A 17,806-nucleotide genomic window follows, 5' to 3' on the forward strand; every position below is an offset into this window, starting at 1 on the left:
AACGATTGCTTCTCTTTCAATGTTTCATAAGAGTATAAAAATTACACATAAAGATTGTGAAGTCAACAAAATCAACGAAGAAAGAAGTAAATTCAACTTAATGAATATCATATTTAACGTTATAAATATATTTATCGCTACATATTGCACGCATTTCTCATTAAAATTTTATTATAAAATATTGTCATAAAAGTATTTACAGAATTTCCATGAAATTACATAAAAATCCGCATTCTATATATAAACTCGATTTTTTATACCATTTCATGTCATTCATCAATTCTATATTTCATAAACATTTTCAAATATCTATTCCTATTGTAACCACGATATTCTAGTTATTATTCTTTGTAACCACGATATTCTTTCTCAAAAATATCACATTTTGTTTCAAATTATTTAAATATCCTCCAATATATTTAAACACTGATAAAACAAAAGTCTCATACATTAGTCTATTAGTCAATGTAATTAATTTTTCGCGAAAATTTGATACCGGTCACCCCAATTTATGCGTCCTCTTACCAGCATGCGTTAGATGGAGCTTCCGGAATTAGCTGTCGCCGGACCAAGCTTCTGTGATCGCCGGCACCAGGTCACAACCCCACCGCCAATCGGTATGGCAGCTTGGGTGGACAACAGCTGTCGCGCCTCAAAGAAGTGGATGCGATGGATGCGATGATGGTCCGGGACGAGGAGACGGCGGATTAGGTTCGTAACCAAGCATTCCACTCATTTCTGCCAACCCTCCGATCGTTAGGCTGGCCATCGGGCTGTTTGGTACTACATCTGCCGCTTTTAACTCTTTCTGTTCAAGTTCTTCGCGCTTTTTAGCTTGTTTCCGCTCTTTCGCGCGACGGTTTTGGAACCAGATTTTGACCTGTAACAGAAGAATGTACCTTTAGATTGTGTGTCTAGGAATATAGTCGGGAGATAGAACATGTATTTAAGTAATATTTAAGAATAGAAGATTCGAAACTATTTTTCTAGGTCTTTCGAAATACAAGTAATAAATATTTTACAAGAATATTGCGACAATACAAATGCAGTTTTATTTCACTAGTGCCTACTGATCCAATTAAGCTTGTGTTTAGACGTTAGATAAATTTTAACGACTTCACCGATTATTATATATTGAGAAATGATTAAATGGCGGCTTCATGTTACAATAATTCCAGGGAACCAGCAAAATCAAAATCAATCAAAATTATGCGACTTCCCTAAACGTACTATAAATTCATATATAGTCCACTATATATGTATGTAATATTTATAGTAATAGTTTTTCGTGCGTTTATAAAATCGAATATAAAATCCATAAGTTTCTTTAGATACGTTGAACATATAATTTGAAAAAGAAAATTGTATTTATCTATGATGGTATCAGATACCATCATATGCTAAGTATACGTATACAGCCTATACTAATAAGTCCAATACTATCTAATAGTCTGATAGAAAGTACTATTTCCTTAAAAAATACAATTTAGGTGTCGAACCTGCCTCTTTATTCCTACAAACTCTCCGCTTCCCGCAAGTCGCGTTTTATTTTAATATCGCAAATATTTGTATCTATTATTTTTGTAAATTACTCACTTGACGTTCTGAGAGCGCAAGATTAGCGGCGAGTTCAGCTTTACGGCGAATTGTGATGTAACGGCTATAGTGAAACTCCTTTTCAAGCTCCAACCTCTGATGATCTGTGTAGACCACTCTGTATTTGTCTTTAGTTCGGGTTTTTCCTGTAAAAAGCAAGAAGGCGAAGATAAGATCGACATTATTACACGTTTAATATCTGCTTCCCTAATTCTCTTGTCAATAACGCGTATAACGAAGATAACGCTTTTGACGATCATACAAGTAGACACATCTCGTACTAAAGCCCATTAGTAATGTAAGTAAAACATGATTTATAATAATTTTAGAAAAAACTATTCGCTACACATGACACGTGTGAAGGAAACCTCGAAAGAACGATAAATCACGACGTAACTTCAAAATGGATAATACTCGTCCGAAATTTCGATGGAAATTATCATGTATTCAATTATCGGAAGATAAAAGATTACATTGAAAAGTAATACATATAAAAAGTCCATATTTGCATAAAATGTTAATAAAGAATTTCCACAAAATTAGGAAAAATATGTAAGTTTAATTTTAATGCAGTTAGAACATTAAAGGAGAAGAAATTTTATCTAATATCAAATGGTTACATTGTCTACATCATGCAGTGACAGGCATATCAATTTAGCTTGTAATTAATCTTTTTGGAAGCTTAATCAGGCATAATACTTAGACGTTTCCTACAGTAAGCGTTCAAATACTTTAGCGAGCCATTGTATATGAATGACAGAGAACGTTCTGTGGTTCATTACTATATAGCGACGAAGAATTTGAAGAAAATGGGCAAGAAAGAAGATACCGATAAGTCTGCGTCGTTGATGGTGCGAATTCAACGTGGCATTCGAAAACGATTACTATACACCAGAGTACGAAATATACAAAATGAGAAGGAAACTGAAACGCAGCGAAACTGACGGAGAGGGCGGGAAGAGACGCAACGGGAGAAAGGAAAACGATTAGATAAGGCCGGTGGCCGGCGAGATCAAAGGCGTGCACGTTAATCCACCACTCCTCGATAACAGTGCTCGAGGCCTTCGAGACATCACGAATAAGCTTCGACCTTAGACTTTTCGATGGTATATACATGGATACAGCATGGCTGGCACCAAATCACCGAGATTACTGTATAGTAACTCTTCGTTTGTGCCAAAGAGAAATTAATTTCTACTGCCATACATGTAATATTCAAATTTGATACTGCGTTTTCTTCCACAAGTACCGCAGATACTTAAAAATCGTAATAGTTTAAATTCTCAAAAAAAGAAAATTTAAAGTCACTATATTTAAAAAGCATTCTTTATAAAAACAACAACTTCACCTTTATGAGAAATGTTCCAAGATTTTATTTATTTGATTTTAGAGCCAAATCAGCGATGTTATCAAATTAGCGATGCTATTTGAGACCAAGGTATTGTACTCTCTTTATATTTCGTACTTTTGTTGTAACTTTTCAATAAAGCTTTAAATGACGTCTAGATATAACATCTTTTACTCGATTACAGGTACCCGTAGAATACACTGACAAAGTTTGATTGCATAAAAGCCATTTATAAAAGCCACTAATTTCAAATTTCCTCTTTTTTTGTTAAGATTATATTCTTACGATTTTTGAAGAGTATTAACTATGTGTGGAGGAAAATGGAGACTTGGGTATTGTATATTTGAATGGGGTTGAAAGATATGTTATATACATAGGTATCATAGCTGTTCAAATATTAGAACAATATATTATGACACGTCGAATTTCTTGCTCAGATTGCGCTCGATCGTTATCGTGCACCTATGAGCATTTAAAATTTTTCGCGGTAATGATAGTGAAGTAATGAAACGATCCCCGTCGCAAATATAAAATGCGTTTTACGCATAGTCTATTTTTGGAAATTTGATAAAAAGAACGTTTTATGGAAGAGTTTCACAAAGTAAGAAGATTCTATGAATGATTTATACTGCCTTTCTAAATAAGAAGAAGCAGAAGAAGAAGAAGAAGAAAAAGAAGAAGAAGATGAAGAAGAAGTTCCTTACAAATATTAATTTGAAGACTATAATGATACAACTTTGGCGAATTTTTCGTATCAGTTCGTAGATCCTATTTTCCTATACTTCGTATTATTTACAATGGTTATATGTTATATGTTAATATAGTATTAGGTTGCCCGGAAAGTGTCTGTCTTTTATAAACACGTCTTTTACAACGATGCATACAAACATGAAACCTAATCTATTAAACGTTGTGATCTTTATCTTGATAGAACAAAATGGATCATACGTAATTTGATAAAATAATATAAAACGGAAAATGTTGTGTATCCATTATTTCCTTATAAAGCGAAAGAAACTTTTCGGGCGATTTAATATGTAACAAAATGCATATAATATGCAAAAGTTTAAGTATAAAATATTCAAGGTACGCCATTTCTTATAATATTCAATGGATAAACCAAGTCCCTGTTTAGGTTCCATTTTTTAAATTAGTTTCATAAAAGTACGAATTTGTATAAACATGTAATCCTTATTAGCATTCTTATTGGTCATGATAGAGACTATAGAAAACACAATTTAATCGAAGTCATCAATAATTTTGCACAAATTCAAAGAAAATGAGGGCATGTATACTTATACAATACCTTGTAGGTACACTACTATTGTTTTAAAACAATAATTCATATATGCAAATCGGTGAATAACATTTGTAAATAACAAGAAGAAAGTCAATTATGTATAAATATTCGAATATCATTCCTTTTTCGACAATGCGCGTACACGTATCGTTCGTCAGAATCGCAAATATTTGCCATGTTAAGCATAATTGTCGATGAAACTTAATGCACGATAAACAAGCATAAAACATTATTAAATCTTATCGACAGACATTTCATCGTTGAAGATTGTCATCGAAACAGAAAGAAGAAAAAATTCCAAACGCTACGGCATTATGCGTGCTTCAATTTCGACAGATCTTTCCACGTATTCTTTTGATAAATTTTTTTTGTAATGTATTGTTAAAAGAAAATTTCATTTCCAAAGATTTAAAACTGAAAAATAAAATAGAAGATACAAAGACAGCAGAATAATAAAACGAAAAAGTTTGCCATCCAACACGAAATTAATCCGCTCGATGTAATAGGTGAAAAGCCAATTTCTTTGCAACTGTTTGATTTTTAACCGTCCAAAGTTGTATACACTTGAACTTTTACATCCGAAAAAAAGTCTATCGGAAATCCCAGAGGAGAAAACGTTGTTTGAAGGGGAGAACGGTCGGTTTTTCGATGTAAGAACCGCGTAGTTGTGTGAGTCGGCAAGGATTACCGTCGGCTTTTTTCATCTCTCTGATATCGGAACTCGCACCTACGATTATCCGACCGGTTTCTTGTCAACACTCGATCTACTTATACTTTGAATAGCGTAATTGTTACACCAGGTCAGTCACGATAATTTCATTTCACCCATTGTAAGTACCTACTCTATTACGCATTGACATATATATTTCTTTTAACGCCGTGTGCATCATTCATCTTCCCCTTTCAGAAAAGAACTTCATAAAAATCAGTTGTGATACAAATTTTGACACATTTTTGACTCACTCGCGTTTGTTACTAAAGTGATCAAAACCGGCAATTCGTTATTTTCCATAGAGATATTGTTGTTTCAAACAGAATATTATAATCGTCATAAAGATGTTCATTGAAATGTTATTATTCGAAAGAAGAATTAGAGAAGAAAGAAGAAGAAGAGATTTCAATGATTCTCAATCATATGGATAAAATATACGAGTCAAAACTTGTTTTTCTCCCTATGTATTTGTTCATGTATCTTACATTCTAGTTTCTTTGATACAATTTTGATACTTCAAGTGTAGCAAGAAACTCTGCAATTTCAAGAAAAGTACGAAATCGAGAGCTACTGTGCGAGAAGTTTCTTAGATTTCTCCTTAGAAGTTTCTTAGATTTACTGTAAGGAAACATATTGCTTAACGTTTCAGCGATAGCCAGTTATTCTTTATCCAAATAATTAATTCACAAGATTTGTATAACACGTATCTCACATAGATATTCCTGCTGTGAGAACTTCTCTGCTATTCGATAAGAAAAGACAACGTGAACGGAAGAATGTAAATCGTCAGCACGATGTAGTACAAATGGAAGAATTTGAGCATCACAGAGGAACGTGTCGTGCAATATTTGTAGAGAGATTACAAAAGAATTTCTTTCGAAAGAATACGCGCCTATCTTTAACCAAGTGTCAAACATCTACTTTTTCTGAATAATTTTACGAATCTCCTGAAAGTCGACTTTAGGTATTCGCTACGAAATCAACCCTTTATGTTGTAATTAATCTGATCCGTACAAGCATGACGTTTAGGACGTACACATATAGTTCAATCAAAAACAAATCCACGTCATGATTTTGTGCATCCACCTCGCTATATGTGTATTTTGATTGAGCAAGAGGGAAGAATATTTTGCGTACTATCCGGCGGAAAAGTGAGACGAGAAGAGAGCTGGAGCAAGGGAGCAAAGAAAGAGGACTCCTGGGGCTCGTTGCTACCCCATTATAGCGTTTGCTCTTCCATTTCGCTATGCGAAATGGTGAAAGCGCGTGTCCCGCTTTTCCTGTCGATGTCCTCGAGTTCTCTTTGCCACCCCCTTAACCGCGACCCCCATACCGCCACTCTACTTGAACCGGCGCTTCTCTACTCGCACGGGTACTATTCGTCAGTGACATCACAATTACCTCTATTGTGCCATGCAACATTTGTATATTACATATCAAGTGTCTTCTCTGTAGTTAGCTATACAGTAGTCGCTTCGTTGATTAATCTCGTTACGTGCATACAAGATTTTTTTAATATTGCTGAAAATATTGCTTAAAATATACAGGAGAGTACGGTTTATTTAAATATGTGGAATATGCTTTACTCTTTGTCAGATACTGCTAGAGTTTGGGTTTCTAATAAGTGGACTGCTGATGTTTATACGAATTTATACTTTTATAGCCTTTTGTATCTTTAGAAATCTAGGCAACCTGTCTAAGTTTATATTGAGATATCATTTTACAAGAATCCTTGGATAAATACTACACGTATTCGCTTGAATTGCTCGGAGAAGCAAGTTTACATAAATCCTAACCTTGTAACTAACATTGATAGGACGAGAAATTCTTGGTGGTCGAAAACAATAATCAATCACGGCACGGCGCGCGACGCTCAAAATTCCTTGACACATATGCACCTTTTTCAGCCGCAAAGGTCCAGATCAAAGAATATACAACGTAATATTTGTAATTTTCTGAATCGTAGAAATCGTTATCGCTGTGCAATTTTATCTCCGATAACGGTGCTCATACGAGTGCGCGATATTTATAGAAACCATGATTTGCAAAAATCTCATCTAACTGATCCGACGAATTTAATTGAATCATAATCTCGAGTGCCTCGCACGTGCTTCGTAATATGCACGACGATGTGTTTTAACCCGTTAAGCGAAAAAGACGAGTTAGTTCGTCACCAAGTCGCACAAACGTTTTTTAAGCGTAAGAGTTTCTTTATTTACGGATTCCATGTTTTCCGATACGCATTTTTATTTCTGTGAAAAATCACCTATTTGTAAGGGAATAGAAAGATAATACAAAATCGTTAATCAAACGTCTATTTTAAAATTATAAGCTTATCCTCTCTCAACGGCTTATCGAGTCAGGTCAAAATTCAGATACTCATGTGTGCAAGGCTAAACAGTTAGTAACAATGTACAGGGTACCTAAAGGTTCCGGGTATAATTGTATCTACAGTGTGTACTTTTCGAACCGAAATTTCGCTAACCTTGTATTTAGAAATAGCATCCGGTAAAATTTCTTGCCTCGACCTTCTATTGATTATTATATTGCCGACACGGCAAGGTTCATTAGCCGGTTCTTAACAGATACAAATGGGTGAAATATAAGGGTCGGTACAATAGGATTAGGAAAGCAAAGTAGAAAGTAAAAATTATCCTGGTCGATCCTAACAGGTAATCGATTTAAGGAAAGTTTAATGAAAGTTGCTAAAACAAACTGTTTGGAGAAGATTTACGACATAATAGTCGAACGTTTAGATGGACTTACGTCACAAAATGGCTTCCAAAAGTTTTACGAGTCAATCGATTTATATTCGAGTATATTTAGCGTGAATTTATAATTGTGACGTGATCGTCATGCATTCGTGCGAAATTGACAATTAGGGTAAATACGCGGAACATTAAAAATAGAATATTAATAAGATTGAATAGGTAAGACCGACCTGTATTTAGATTTCATTTCTATAAAAATACAAATTTGCATAAACATCTTTATTCTATCTTCAGCTTCTCACGAGGTGACCAAAATGGCGTCAGTAATAAAATCCGGAGAAAACGCGTTCTCTATCGCGATGACTCGAGCAGAATGCGGTCGTTCCGAAGGAGCACGCCAACTATAACTAATAATCACGAGGAAAAATCGCATACAGCCAGAAGCGTGCGAATATACGTATTCTGAATCATCCGAGTGTCGTCTTTATACGAGACAGCGGCTGCCTGCAATATAACCATAAAATCCGGGTAATAGCTGGTAGAAGGTATTGAAAGGACGCTGGGCTGTGAAACGGTCGAAAAATGAGAAAAAGGTGAAATTTAGCAGCAGGAAGGAAACAGGGCGAGGAAAAGAAAATCGTGATTGTAAGGTGCTACCACTGATGATTTTTTTTTTTTTTTATTTAATTTTATTTAATTATTTATTTAATTTTATTTATTAATTTATTTATTTAATTTTTATTTAATTATTTAATTTTATTTAATTTATTTATTTAATATTACACATTCACAATTTGTCTAATTTGGACATTTGTTAGAATTTTTTAGCTATACTGATGATTTGGTTGTAGTTATACTTCGAAGTGAAGCAAATACTTGGAAGTTTGCTTCTGTATACTATGATTCATGGATTCACAAAGTGTATGGATCGCTAGCTGATTTTGGCCCAGTTAAATATCAAAATATGAAAGTTCTTTAAACGTTCATTAGAAGCGTCTTATTCATCGAGAATCGCCGGTTACACAATTCAAAGTTGATTCGGTTAGAGATCACGCGAGGATTACTGTTTTTGTCTAGTTTCTCCAAGTTTGCAGATCTCTATCACGTCAATTGTGAAAGTCAAGTCTCGATAGTAATTACGCTTCGTGCGACCTTCGAATGGATCGTGAAAAATTATTGTTTTCCAAAGTAAGTGTCGACCCGTAAAAGTTTGGAAGCCTCACTATGGGCGATTTAAATGCGAGAATTTACAGCTTAGAAAATTGAAAATACTGGAAACTTCGAAAATCGGATGTCAGAGAATTTGAATTATTTGAGAATGTTACATCTAGTAGTGGTAAACTTTTCAACGATTTCGACCTTTAATTTAGTTGATAAATTTAGTTGATGAATTTAATCGACAATTATGTACATAATTGTCGATTTTTATTACTGGCATTGTTCAACTATATGAAAAGCAACTATATAAATATATAGTAGAAGAAACATTTAGATCACTTATAAATTATCACAGCATACAATTCATGCAAATGCATTATATCATGCAATAACTCCACCATCGATATTAGTATCATAAATATGAAATGATTAATAGATAATCGAGTATATCCACAATATAAAATTTACATTCAGCAAGGCAAACTTAACGACTATAAGTTTAGATGTACGTAATTGAGACATGCAAACTATCGAATAATCCCACTTTTCTTCTAAATATTCTATATAAGTCTGGTTCTTTCTTCAATTCTTCGTAAAGCAACTTTCGAGTTTGAAAGAAAAGGCAATAAATAAAAATAAATATTGAAGGCTACAATGAAATTAGAAATACAATTTTTGGAAAAACACAAGATTTCAATTGCTTTAAAATTAATTTAAGAAATTAATTTTAGAACTATTTTGGAATAGAAGTAAAAAATATGTATATAAATAAATTTCAGTTAACGGTTATCAGATATAAACATTTTAAGAAGCGAAACCAATATCATAATCTCCTGCGACCCTGAAAAGTGATATTTCATAAAAGAATCAAATAAAAAATCATATACATTTACAAGTACTTGCACAGGATTTTACAAGGGAAGCTAGTCTATATAAATAAACACTTTTGTTCATTACTAATCAACGACATATTCACGAATAGCTAGAAAATAACACAGTGCACATCCGAATATCAACTATTGATATCGTACCGTCAATGATGCAGAGGTCGTGAATCGGAGAACTTGCATTTGCGTTGCAACTTGCAGTTATGTTGCATGCTGCAATAGTAGAAAATATTTGACTGTTTGAGCGTATAGATATCTTCATTCTAAGATTATTCCACTAGAGATATATGAAGCAAGTTCTTTCCCGTAGCGTGAGTTTTATTATGAAGTTTAAGAAAACCTCGATCTTCTTTATTATGGAGTATAAAAATTGTAGTCTTCTTCATTATGAATTTTAACAAATCCCTGTTTTTAATTATAATTACCTATGAAAATAACAATCATTTTAATAAACATATACAACTTTCTAAGTGTTTATATTTAGAGACAATGTTCTACTCTCGTCTCGTTTCCTTTTAATTTTTCAGTGGAAAAGTTTTATGCAGAGAAATTTTCTAAGAGCTATAAATCTTCTCCATCATATATACACACATCACGTAATACGAAACTCAATCCATAAACTGTACACGAAGAATTAACAGACGTTCGAGAGGTTTACCGAAACAATTAAAATCCACGTAAATCAGGAAACATGCATATGAACATGTAAATATCTATGAATCTATAATGTCAATTGCAACAAAATTCAACGTGAAATATGTAAACGTATAGTGCCAAAAAATTTGATTAATTTTTACTTTGAAGTTTTATTAATAAGTATTGCGATGAAATCAGACTATCGTGATTCTATCGATAAAATTTGAAACAAAAGATCTGAAAATATAAAAGTTTTCTATGGTAATTTATCTTATCATGTATGTGATTTATCTTTAGCGTTGCTACAAAATGGAAAAATCCGCGTAATTGTAAAATTGCGTTCAACTTCGTTGCGACAACTTTCAAACTCGCGGAACTCGGAAGAAAATTATTTGACATGTTTCGTGACTAACTGTGGATGAATTTTGAAAGAAACGAATCCTTTGTACTTGAAGATGACTGGAAAGAGTAGCGTTCTGAGTTTCGTTGGTCCGGTTAAAAATCGAGGCGACAGCAAGAGGACGGAGATTATCTCACAAATATTTGAGAGCAATTAGATGTTTGCTCGTCTGTTACCGTGTTTACATTGTTCACCGTATCTAGACCGCAGAGACGTGTTTATGTGTAGTCGAGTGCGATGTGCGCCGAGTTCTACACGATTCTTTCTTAAAAGTCTTTCTCGTTTAACACTAATTCAAGTAAACTATATTAAGATTATGTATATCGACAGAAATGATCTTTCGCGTATCGTGAAATAAAGTGAATTTGCTATCGTTCGATATCGTTTGATAGAGGAGCGACATTATATGAATTTTCAGTTTCGAGATATCTACGAAAATAAGCTCTAAACGTGAATTTATCAATCATTCTGAGAATTGTTACTCATCTAACGAACCAATAATATAAGTCATATATGTATATATCAATAACGGGATAGTTTATCGTAATTCGTCAACTTTGGAACAAATCTGATAATGCACATGGAAACTGCAAGATATTTAGGATATATTTGACAATGATCGCAAAAGTATTTAAACAATCCATTATATTAATAAGTTTGAATATTCAATGGGACCATCTCGTATGTTTAAAACGGTTGTGTTGTGTATTAATTTTTGTATTGAACATATGCTTGCAGTAAATCTCTCCTAGTTTCTTGTATATATTACATTTTCAGATTGGTTTCAAAGGTCAATACATATAATAATGGCAGTCGTAACTCATTGCAATACTGTGTAATGAAATTGCAAAGTGTGTTATGAAATACATACAATATGAACATACAAATTTTTTATGTTAAACGTTCAAATACTTTCATAAGACACTGTATGTATCACTGTAGAAAGATATAATGTATTATATTTCACCTAGTATATAAATATATCTGTTGACATAGAGATCCAACGTCCTAGGTTGCCACAGTTTGTCGTATTATTGTATTCGTAACTCGATTTTTTTGTTACAGGCTATGTAGGTAATTATTTAAATAGGCATCTATCAAGAAAATATAAATGATTTTTCTATCGATTCGTACATCAATAAAATCTTAGGCTTTACGTTCTTCGATTAGCTATTAATTAACGCTACTTTTGAGTGGTTTCAATTTTAAAGAACAATTGTTATAATTACGATTTTTATTTAATTAATAATTCACCAATAAATTTGACAAATTTCTTGCATTTCCTAATAGATCGATTTTGGATATGTCAACTGATTTTAATTTATTTTAAATGATACGTAGATAAAGTATTATTTGCCAGATATATAAATAATAGAATATTTTATGAAACTATGATTATATTTTGAACACAGTATTTATTGTGTAGCGTAAAATAAAATACAATAAATTATAGTAGGAGGTGGCAAATTATATAATCTATATTCGATATTATTATATCATTGTTAAGGGGTAAACGAATATAATCATGTAGAAATGAAAAAAGGTATAATCGAAGCTCCATTAACGCGGGAACCTTATCTGTATTAACGAGAAACGTTTTAATTCGTCTCATGCATCGTGTCAGTTATCGTTCTTTTTTTTCAATACCAGCAATTAGAATACTGTTTGAAGCAATTTGACTTTAAATCGTGAGACGTAAACTAACAAGATCGTTTTAAAAAACTGAAATGCGTTGCATGAATTTATCAATGCATTTCCAGATACCCTTGCACAATAATTTTCCAAACAGATTGTATCAGCGAAACTTTTTACAACTATAAAATTGTTCTTTATAATTCGTAAACTTCAATTCCGCAAACAATATTTTGTAATTTGTGAAGAATGTCTTGATGTACAGATCGCAAAATTGCACTGTTTTAACGTTGCTCAGAAACATCTTTGTAATGTCGTTTATTTGTCGCGTATTTGTATTAACGTAAATTGCAATTTACGATTTTATGTAAAATAGGGCAATTAATTTGCGATTTGTTTAATTTGTAAAATTACGCTTATAAATCTTTCCTTCATTAGCAAACTCATTAGCAACAAGTATTTTTACTACTTTACTATATAGAAATTTTATTACTGAGTTTACTACTTTATTATGAAAAAATTTATTAACGCTACATATATATATATACACATATTTATTTAGATTTATTATAGTATAATAAGAAACTTACTACATTCATCATAATTCTACAAAAAACAATTTACTAATTACTTGTAACTTGTAAGATTCCGCTAATACCTAGATTAATACAAAGTAAATTGTGCAAGAGAGCCGTGATCGAAATTTGTTCATCATTTTCTTCCTATTATTCGTTAAATTTCATTCGAGGTACGATTCTTACGTTCGTAAAGTATTATCAGTAACAATAACACGATGTCGCATAAATATCGCGTTATCTACTTTTTTCTTGTATAATGGTACCTACATCGATTAGTCTTACAAGTTTAATAATTATCGTTTTTCGTGTTCATTATTAGCGAATGAAGTGACTCGCGTGTCTCTGCTCATTGTATTTTGTTTAATTACTTCGTCGTGATTTGTTGACCAATGTTTGATCTTTCACGACATGATACGATATTTTATGTCTGTATATCTAACTTTGGACAGTCTCAGTGTCGAATGTTAGCATAGTGGTTAATTTGATTCGACGTTTAAATAACGTCTTTTCTTTCAAAAATAATAAATTTCGAGATAGAACGATGTCTGAATATTAATACGAGTACTTGATTGTAGATGGAAGATTTGTATAGGAATCGTTTGCACTGCGAAGGGTTAATAAACGATATAAAGACAAAGAAAGTGAAGATCAACTTCTCCAGACTAAACTTTCCATTTAATTATTCTTAAGCCAAAAATGATTACCATTCTCGGATTTTGATCAGAGCGTTGCGTAAACAGTACCGTGTCCAAAAAATTTTCATGCATGCACGAAACTGAACAAATCAATTATTAATACATTCGTGATCAGTAATTTTATACGAATTATAACGTAGGAAATCAAAACACTCTACAATTCAGAGAAAGAATTTGAAAATTCCGAGGAATAGAAATACGTATTATATTTTGAACGTTATTTTATACGACCAAATAGACGCAACGAACGTTGAATATTAAATAGAAATTCTCTGTTACTGCAATTAACGAACCAAATCTTCTTTTTACATATCCTACCAATTTTATAATCAGCCGACACCAAAAACTAACAAGTATATACCTACCAATAATATACACTAACAAAATATACCAATGTATATCCAATAGGGGAAACATGTACAAAACCATATAGCAAGACAAAACCATATATTCATACTCGTCTCTGTAGTTAATTAAAAAAATCCGATGTAAATTAAAAATAAAAAGGATAAATAAAATAATTAAATAAATAAAAAATAGAATTTTGATTTACACAATTTGTTTCATAAAACGAAAAATTATCCAGAACCTTTAATATACAGTTTTGTGCGGATTTCCCCCAAATACGAGAAATAAATCGTATCCATAAATGAAAATAAAATGAACTTGTAAATAAAATAAAATAACTAAAGAAAATACGTAAAGCAAGAAAGTAGAGCATATAAGTAATAAAATAAAGTAGATAAGTAAAGCAATAAAATAAAATAAGACTAACCAGGATTGGGGTGAGACTGGTAGGAAGTCTTCTTCATCCACTCGTAGGGACTTCTGATCTGCGCGGGTCTCATCGATGTCGCGCTATTAATACTGTTCGCACTATTGCTAGTGCTAGGCGGTGTAATATCTTTACTATTCGTAACGTTACTGCTGCCGTTATTCCTCGGTGGAGTACACGAAGTCTCTGGATTACTAACTTCGCTCCCGCTAGCAGTAATAGGAGGGCTTGTTTCTTCAGTTATAAGAGGACCACTTGCTTCATTACCCCAATCATTTAATCCTGCCAGCTGAGCTTGTTGATATTGGTGATACTGATACTGATGAATATGTGAATATGGGTAAGCGTGAGGATGCGGCCAATTAGGAATCATCTCTGCCGGATCCAAATATTGTTGTGGTCCAGGTGATTGATAATGGACATGTGAATATCCATGTGGATGTGTACGCGCATGTGCAAGTGTTTGTGGAAGTGTATGTGGAAGTGTATGTGAAAATCCTTGTGAAAGTGTTTGCGGATGTGCATGTGCAAGTGTTTGCGGATGTGCAAGTGTTTGTGGATGTGCAAGTGTTTGTGGATGTGCAAGTGTTTGTGGATGTGCAAGTGTTTGTGGAAGTGCATGTGTTTGTGGAAGTGCATGTGAAAGTGTTTGTGGAAGTGCATGTGAAAGTGTTTGTGGAAGTGCATGTGAAAGTGTTTGTGGAAGTGTTTGTGGAAGTGTATGTGAAAGTGTATGTGAAAGTGTTTGTGGAAGTGCATGCGAAAGTGTTTGTGGAAGTGCATGCGAAAGTGTTTGTGGAAGTGCATGCGAAAGTGTTTGTGGAAGCACATGTGAAAGTGTTTGTGGAAATGTATGTGTATGTGTATTTGGATGTGAATGTGCTTGTGCTTGTACTTGTGTATGTGTTTCTGCTTGTACTTGTGTATGTGTTTCTGCTTGTACTTGTGTATGTGTTTCTGCTTGTACTTGTGTATGTGTTTGTGCTCGTGTATGTGTATGTGTTTGTGCTCGTGTATGTGTATGTGTTTGTGCTCGTGTATGTGTATGTGTTTGTGCTCGTGTATGTGTATGTGTTTGTGCTCGTGTATGTGTTTGTGCTTGTGTTTGTGTTTGTGCTTGTGCTTGTGCTTGTGGAAGTGTTTGTGTGTGTCTTTGTGTATATGTATGCGGATGTGGATATGTATGTGGATGTCCATGTGAAGAACCATGTGAAGATCCATGTGAAGATCCATGTGTATGCTCATGTGGATAACTATACCAATATTGCTGACCTCCGTCGGCTGTGGTGTTTGTTTGTTGCGGATCATGTTGTGCAGAATGATGTGCAGAATTATGTTGCGCAGAATTATGTTGCGCAGAATTATGTTGCGCAGAATTATGTTGTGCAGAATTATGTTGTGTAGAATTACTTAATGCAGAATTATTTGGTGCCGAATTATGTTGTACAGAATTATTTTGTGGTATTTGCTGTGGAAGTGGCTGCTGGCCAGATACTTGCTGTTGTTGGCAAAGCATCGCAAGGGAATTATAGTAAGATACCATTCCGATATTACATATGTCTCCCATTTAATTCGATTATTTTTGTACACCCTCGACAAGAGCACTTTTTTTTAGTCAATTCTTATTAATCAGTTGAGCAACAAATTTCGAGGTTTGCATAGAAAATTATTATGATTTGTTAAATCTTATGTAACGTTAATTTATTAAAAGATTACGTTGAATTTATTTCTTCTGTTGCTTTATATCGCTAGTGTTTGTCAATAAACATAAATTAAGCTTTATAGGAATGACTTCTTGTTTTTAAAATTTAAAATGTCGTAGGTTAGAAACCTTCGTTACTGTGCGCTTGTCACGGTTACATCTTATTAAACGAATAAGTGTGGTTATCAAACAAGCCGCCTCATAGTGTCAATAACGTTGATGTAAGTGGTCAATCTGGAATTACCAAATTTATATGTCGAAAGAATTATTTCTGTCACTGTGACGAGTTCCACAGTGAACAGAAACCAATTCTAAGAATTTGACAGCTTCCCCATTGCGAAAGTTTTGTTAGTTTAACCTAGCTCGAACTTTTTAACTGTTTAGTTGATCACTTAAATCACGCACCTTTCACATCCAAAAACATTCGAAGTTTTCTCTTCAGTTATCGAAGCAAAGTAGAGACACACGAATAAGATTTCAGTCCTATAACTATTGAGTATAAATTCACGACTAGGCACACTTCTCTCTAACAGCAAACGCGTGCGCGATGTTCAGGCAACGACTGTTTGGTAGACTGTGATCATCAAGCCTGTGACGCTGTCAAGAAATAGAGACGCCCGGGGTGGGAACTTCTCCCCACCACTGGTGCCACGCAACCAATCAACGCGTTGCGTGGTTACCGTTAGCTGTAATGGCGTCGCACGAAAGTTTCGACGGCCAGAGATATCGCTGGCAGATAAATATTGCTGGAAGGCAGCTCTCACACCCCCGCGAATGTAAACCAAACATGAAACACGCGAAATAGACAACATTTTTCGCACTTGTCGCCATTTAATAGCACTTGGACGATGTTATGGAAATTTATCTGAAGGATCTCTGTGTGTTTACGCGAGATGATGGTGGGGGACGTTTAATGAAGATCGGTGCACACGCGAGAAAGTTCAGTTTCTGGGCTTGATCGAGATTTTATCGTCGGAGAAGATGGATTATTTTAGGTTTTCGAATATAGAACGAGTTCGTGTTATGTAACCGGTCTTCGGAATCAAAATCCGTCGACACGTTTGTTAAAAATGGAAGATTTACTAGTTTTCAGGGTTTCAAAGATACGATTTTTAAACGAAGAGTTGCTATTGAATGAATACTTAAGTGAAACTTTGCTTTAACTAATAGTTACGTAGAATATGTGTAAAAGATTGTGGGCAACTATAGGTACATAGTTGTTTACATATATATATATATATACATAATATAGTATATACATTTTAGTTCTACTTCAGTCCAAAACGCTATATAGTTTTGTGAACTTTCCGTTCCGTAGTATAATAATATTATTTTAAAAAGAGATAGTGTAGATCAGCGGCGACCACGAAGTCCTCACATATGCAGATTCTAATCGTATTATTCGGATAAAAATATTTGTTATGTGTATTTATTTATTTATAATGGATCTCTTCCATTCAGAAAGATTATTATTTGACACATATTTGGCACATTTAGGATATAAATTTCCTGTCATGTCTTGGGAGTCTGCGAGGACAATGTATTGTTTAAAGAAGGTCTGTGGTAAATAAAAAATTAAGAACCGCTGGTATACATGTTTTATGCGAATTATGGAAATAAATTGTTCCTATTGGTGTGCCCATCGTTGTATAGTATCTATAGCTATGTATTAATTT

The 17,806-nt window shown here is 33.5% G+C and overlaps 1 protein-coding gene across 1 annotated transcript; it reads right to left on the bottom strand.

The window, feature by feature from the left end:
* Nucleotides 1-541: 541 nt before the first annotated feature.
* Nucleotides 542-16,077, bottom strand: LOC117233039 (homeobox protein abdominal-B-like). The gene is made up of 4 exons (XM_033492918.1): nucleotides 15,518-16,077; nucleotides 14,429-15,391; nucleotides 1,597-1,742; nucleotides 542-880 (listed from the first exon to the last, which is right to left on the bottom strand). Exons 1-4 carry the CDS (start codon nucleotides 15,993-15,995, stop codon nucleotides 653-655), a joined length of 1,815 nt encoding a protein of 604 aa, XP_033348809.1. The 5' UTR covers nucleotides 15,996-16,077; the 3' UTR covers nucleotides 542-652.
* Nucleotides 16,078-17,806: the final 1,729 nt, after the last annotated feature.

This window comes from Bombus vosnesenskii, unplaced genomic scaffold, assembly GCF_011952255.1.
Source record: "Bombus vosnesenskii isolate JDL3184/JDL3185 unplaced genomic scaffold, Bvos_JDL3184-5_v1.1 scf7180000013294, whole genome shotgun sequence".
Taxonomy (NCBI): domain Eukaryota; kingdom Metazoa; phylum Arthropoda; class Insecta; order Hymenoptera; family Apidae; genus Bombus; species Bombus vosnesenskii.

Excerpts from the sequence above, each read along its gene's own strand:
- LOC117233039 (XM_033492918.1), bottom strand. The coding sequence starts at position 15,995 with ATGGGAGACATATGTAATATCGGAATGGTATCTTACTATAATTCCCTT. Across the intron at positions 15,392-15,517 it reads ACAAACACAAGCACAAACAC|AAGCAGAAACACATACACAA; the intron begins ATACACGAGCAC and ends ATACACAAGTAC. Across the intron at positions 1,743-14,428 it reads CCAGTCTCACCCCAATCCTG|GAAAAACCCGAACTAAAGAC; the intron begins GTTAGTCTTATT and ends TGCTTTTTACAG.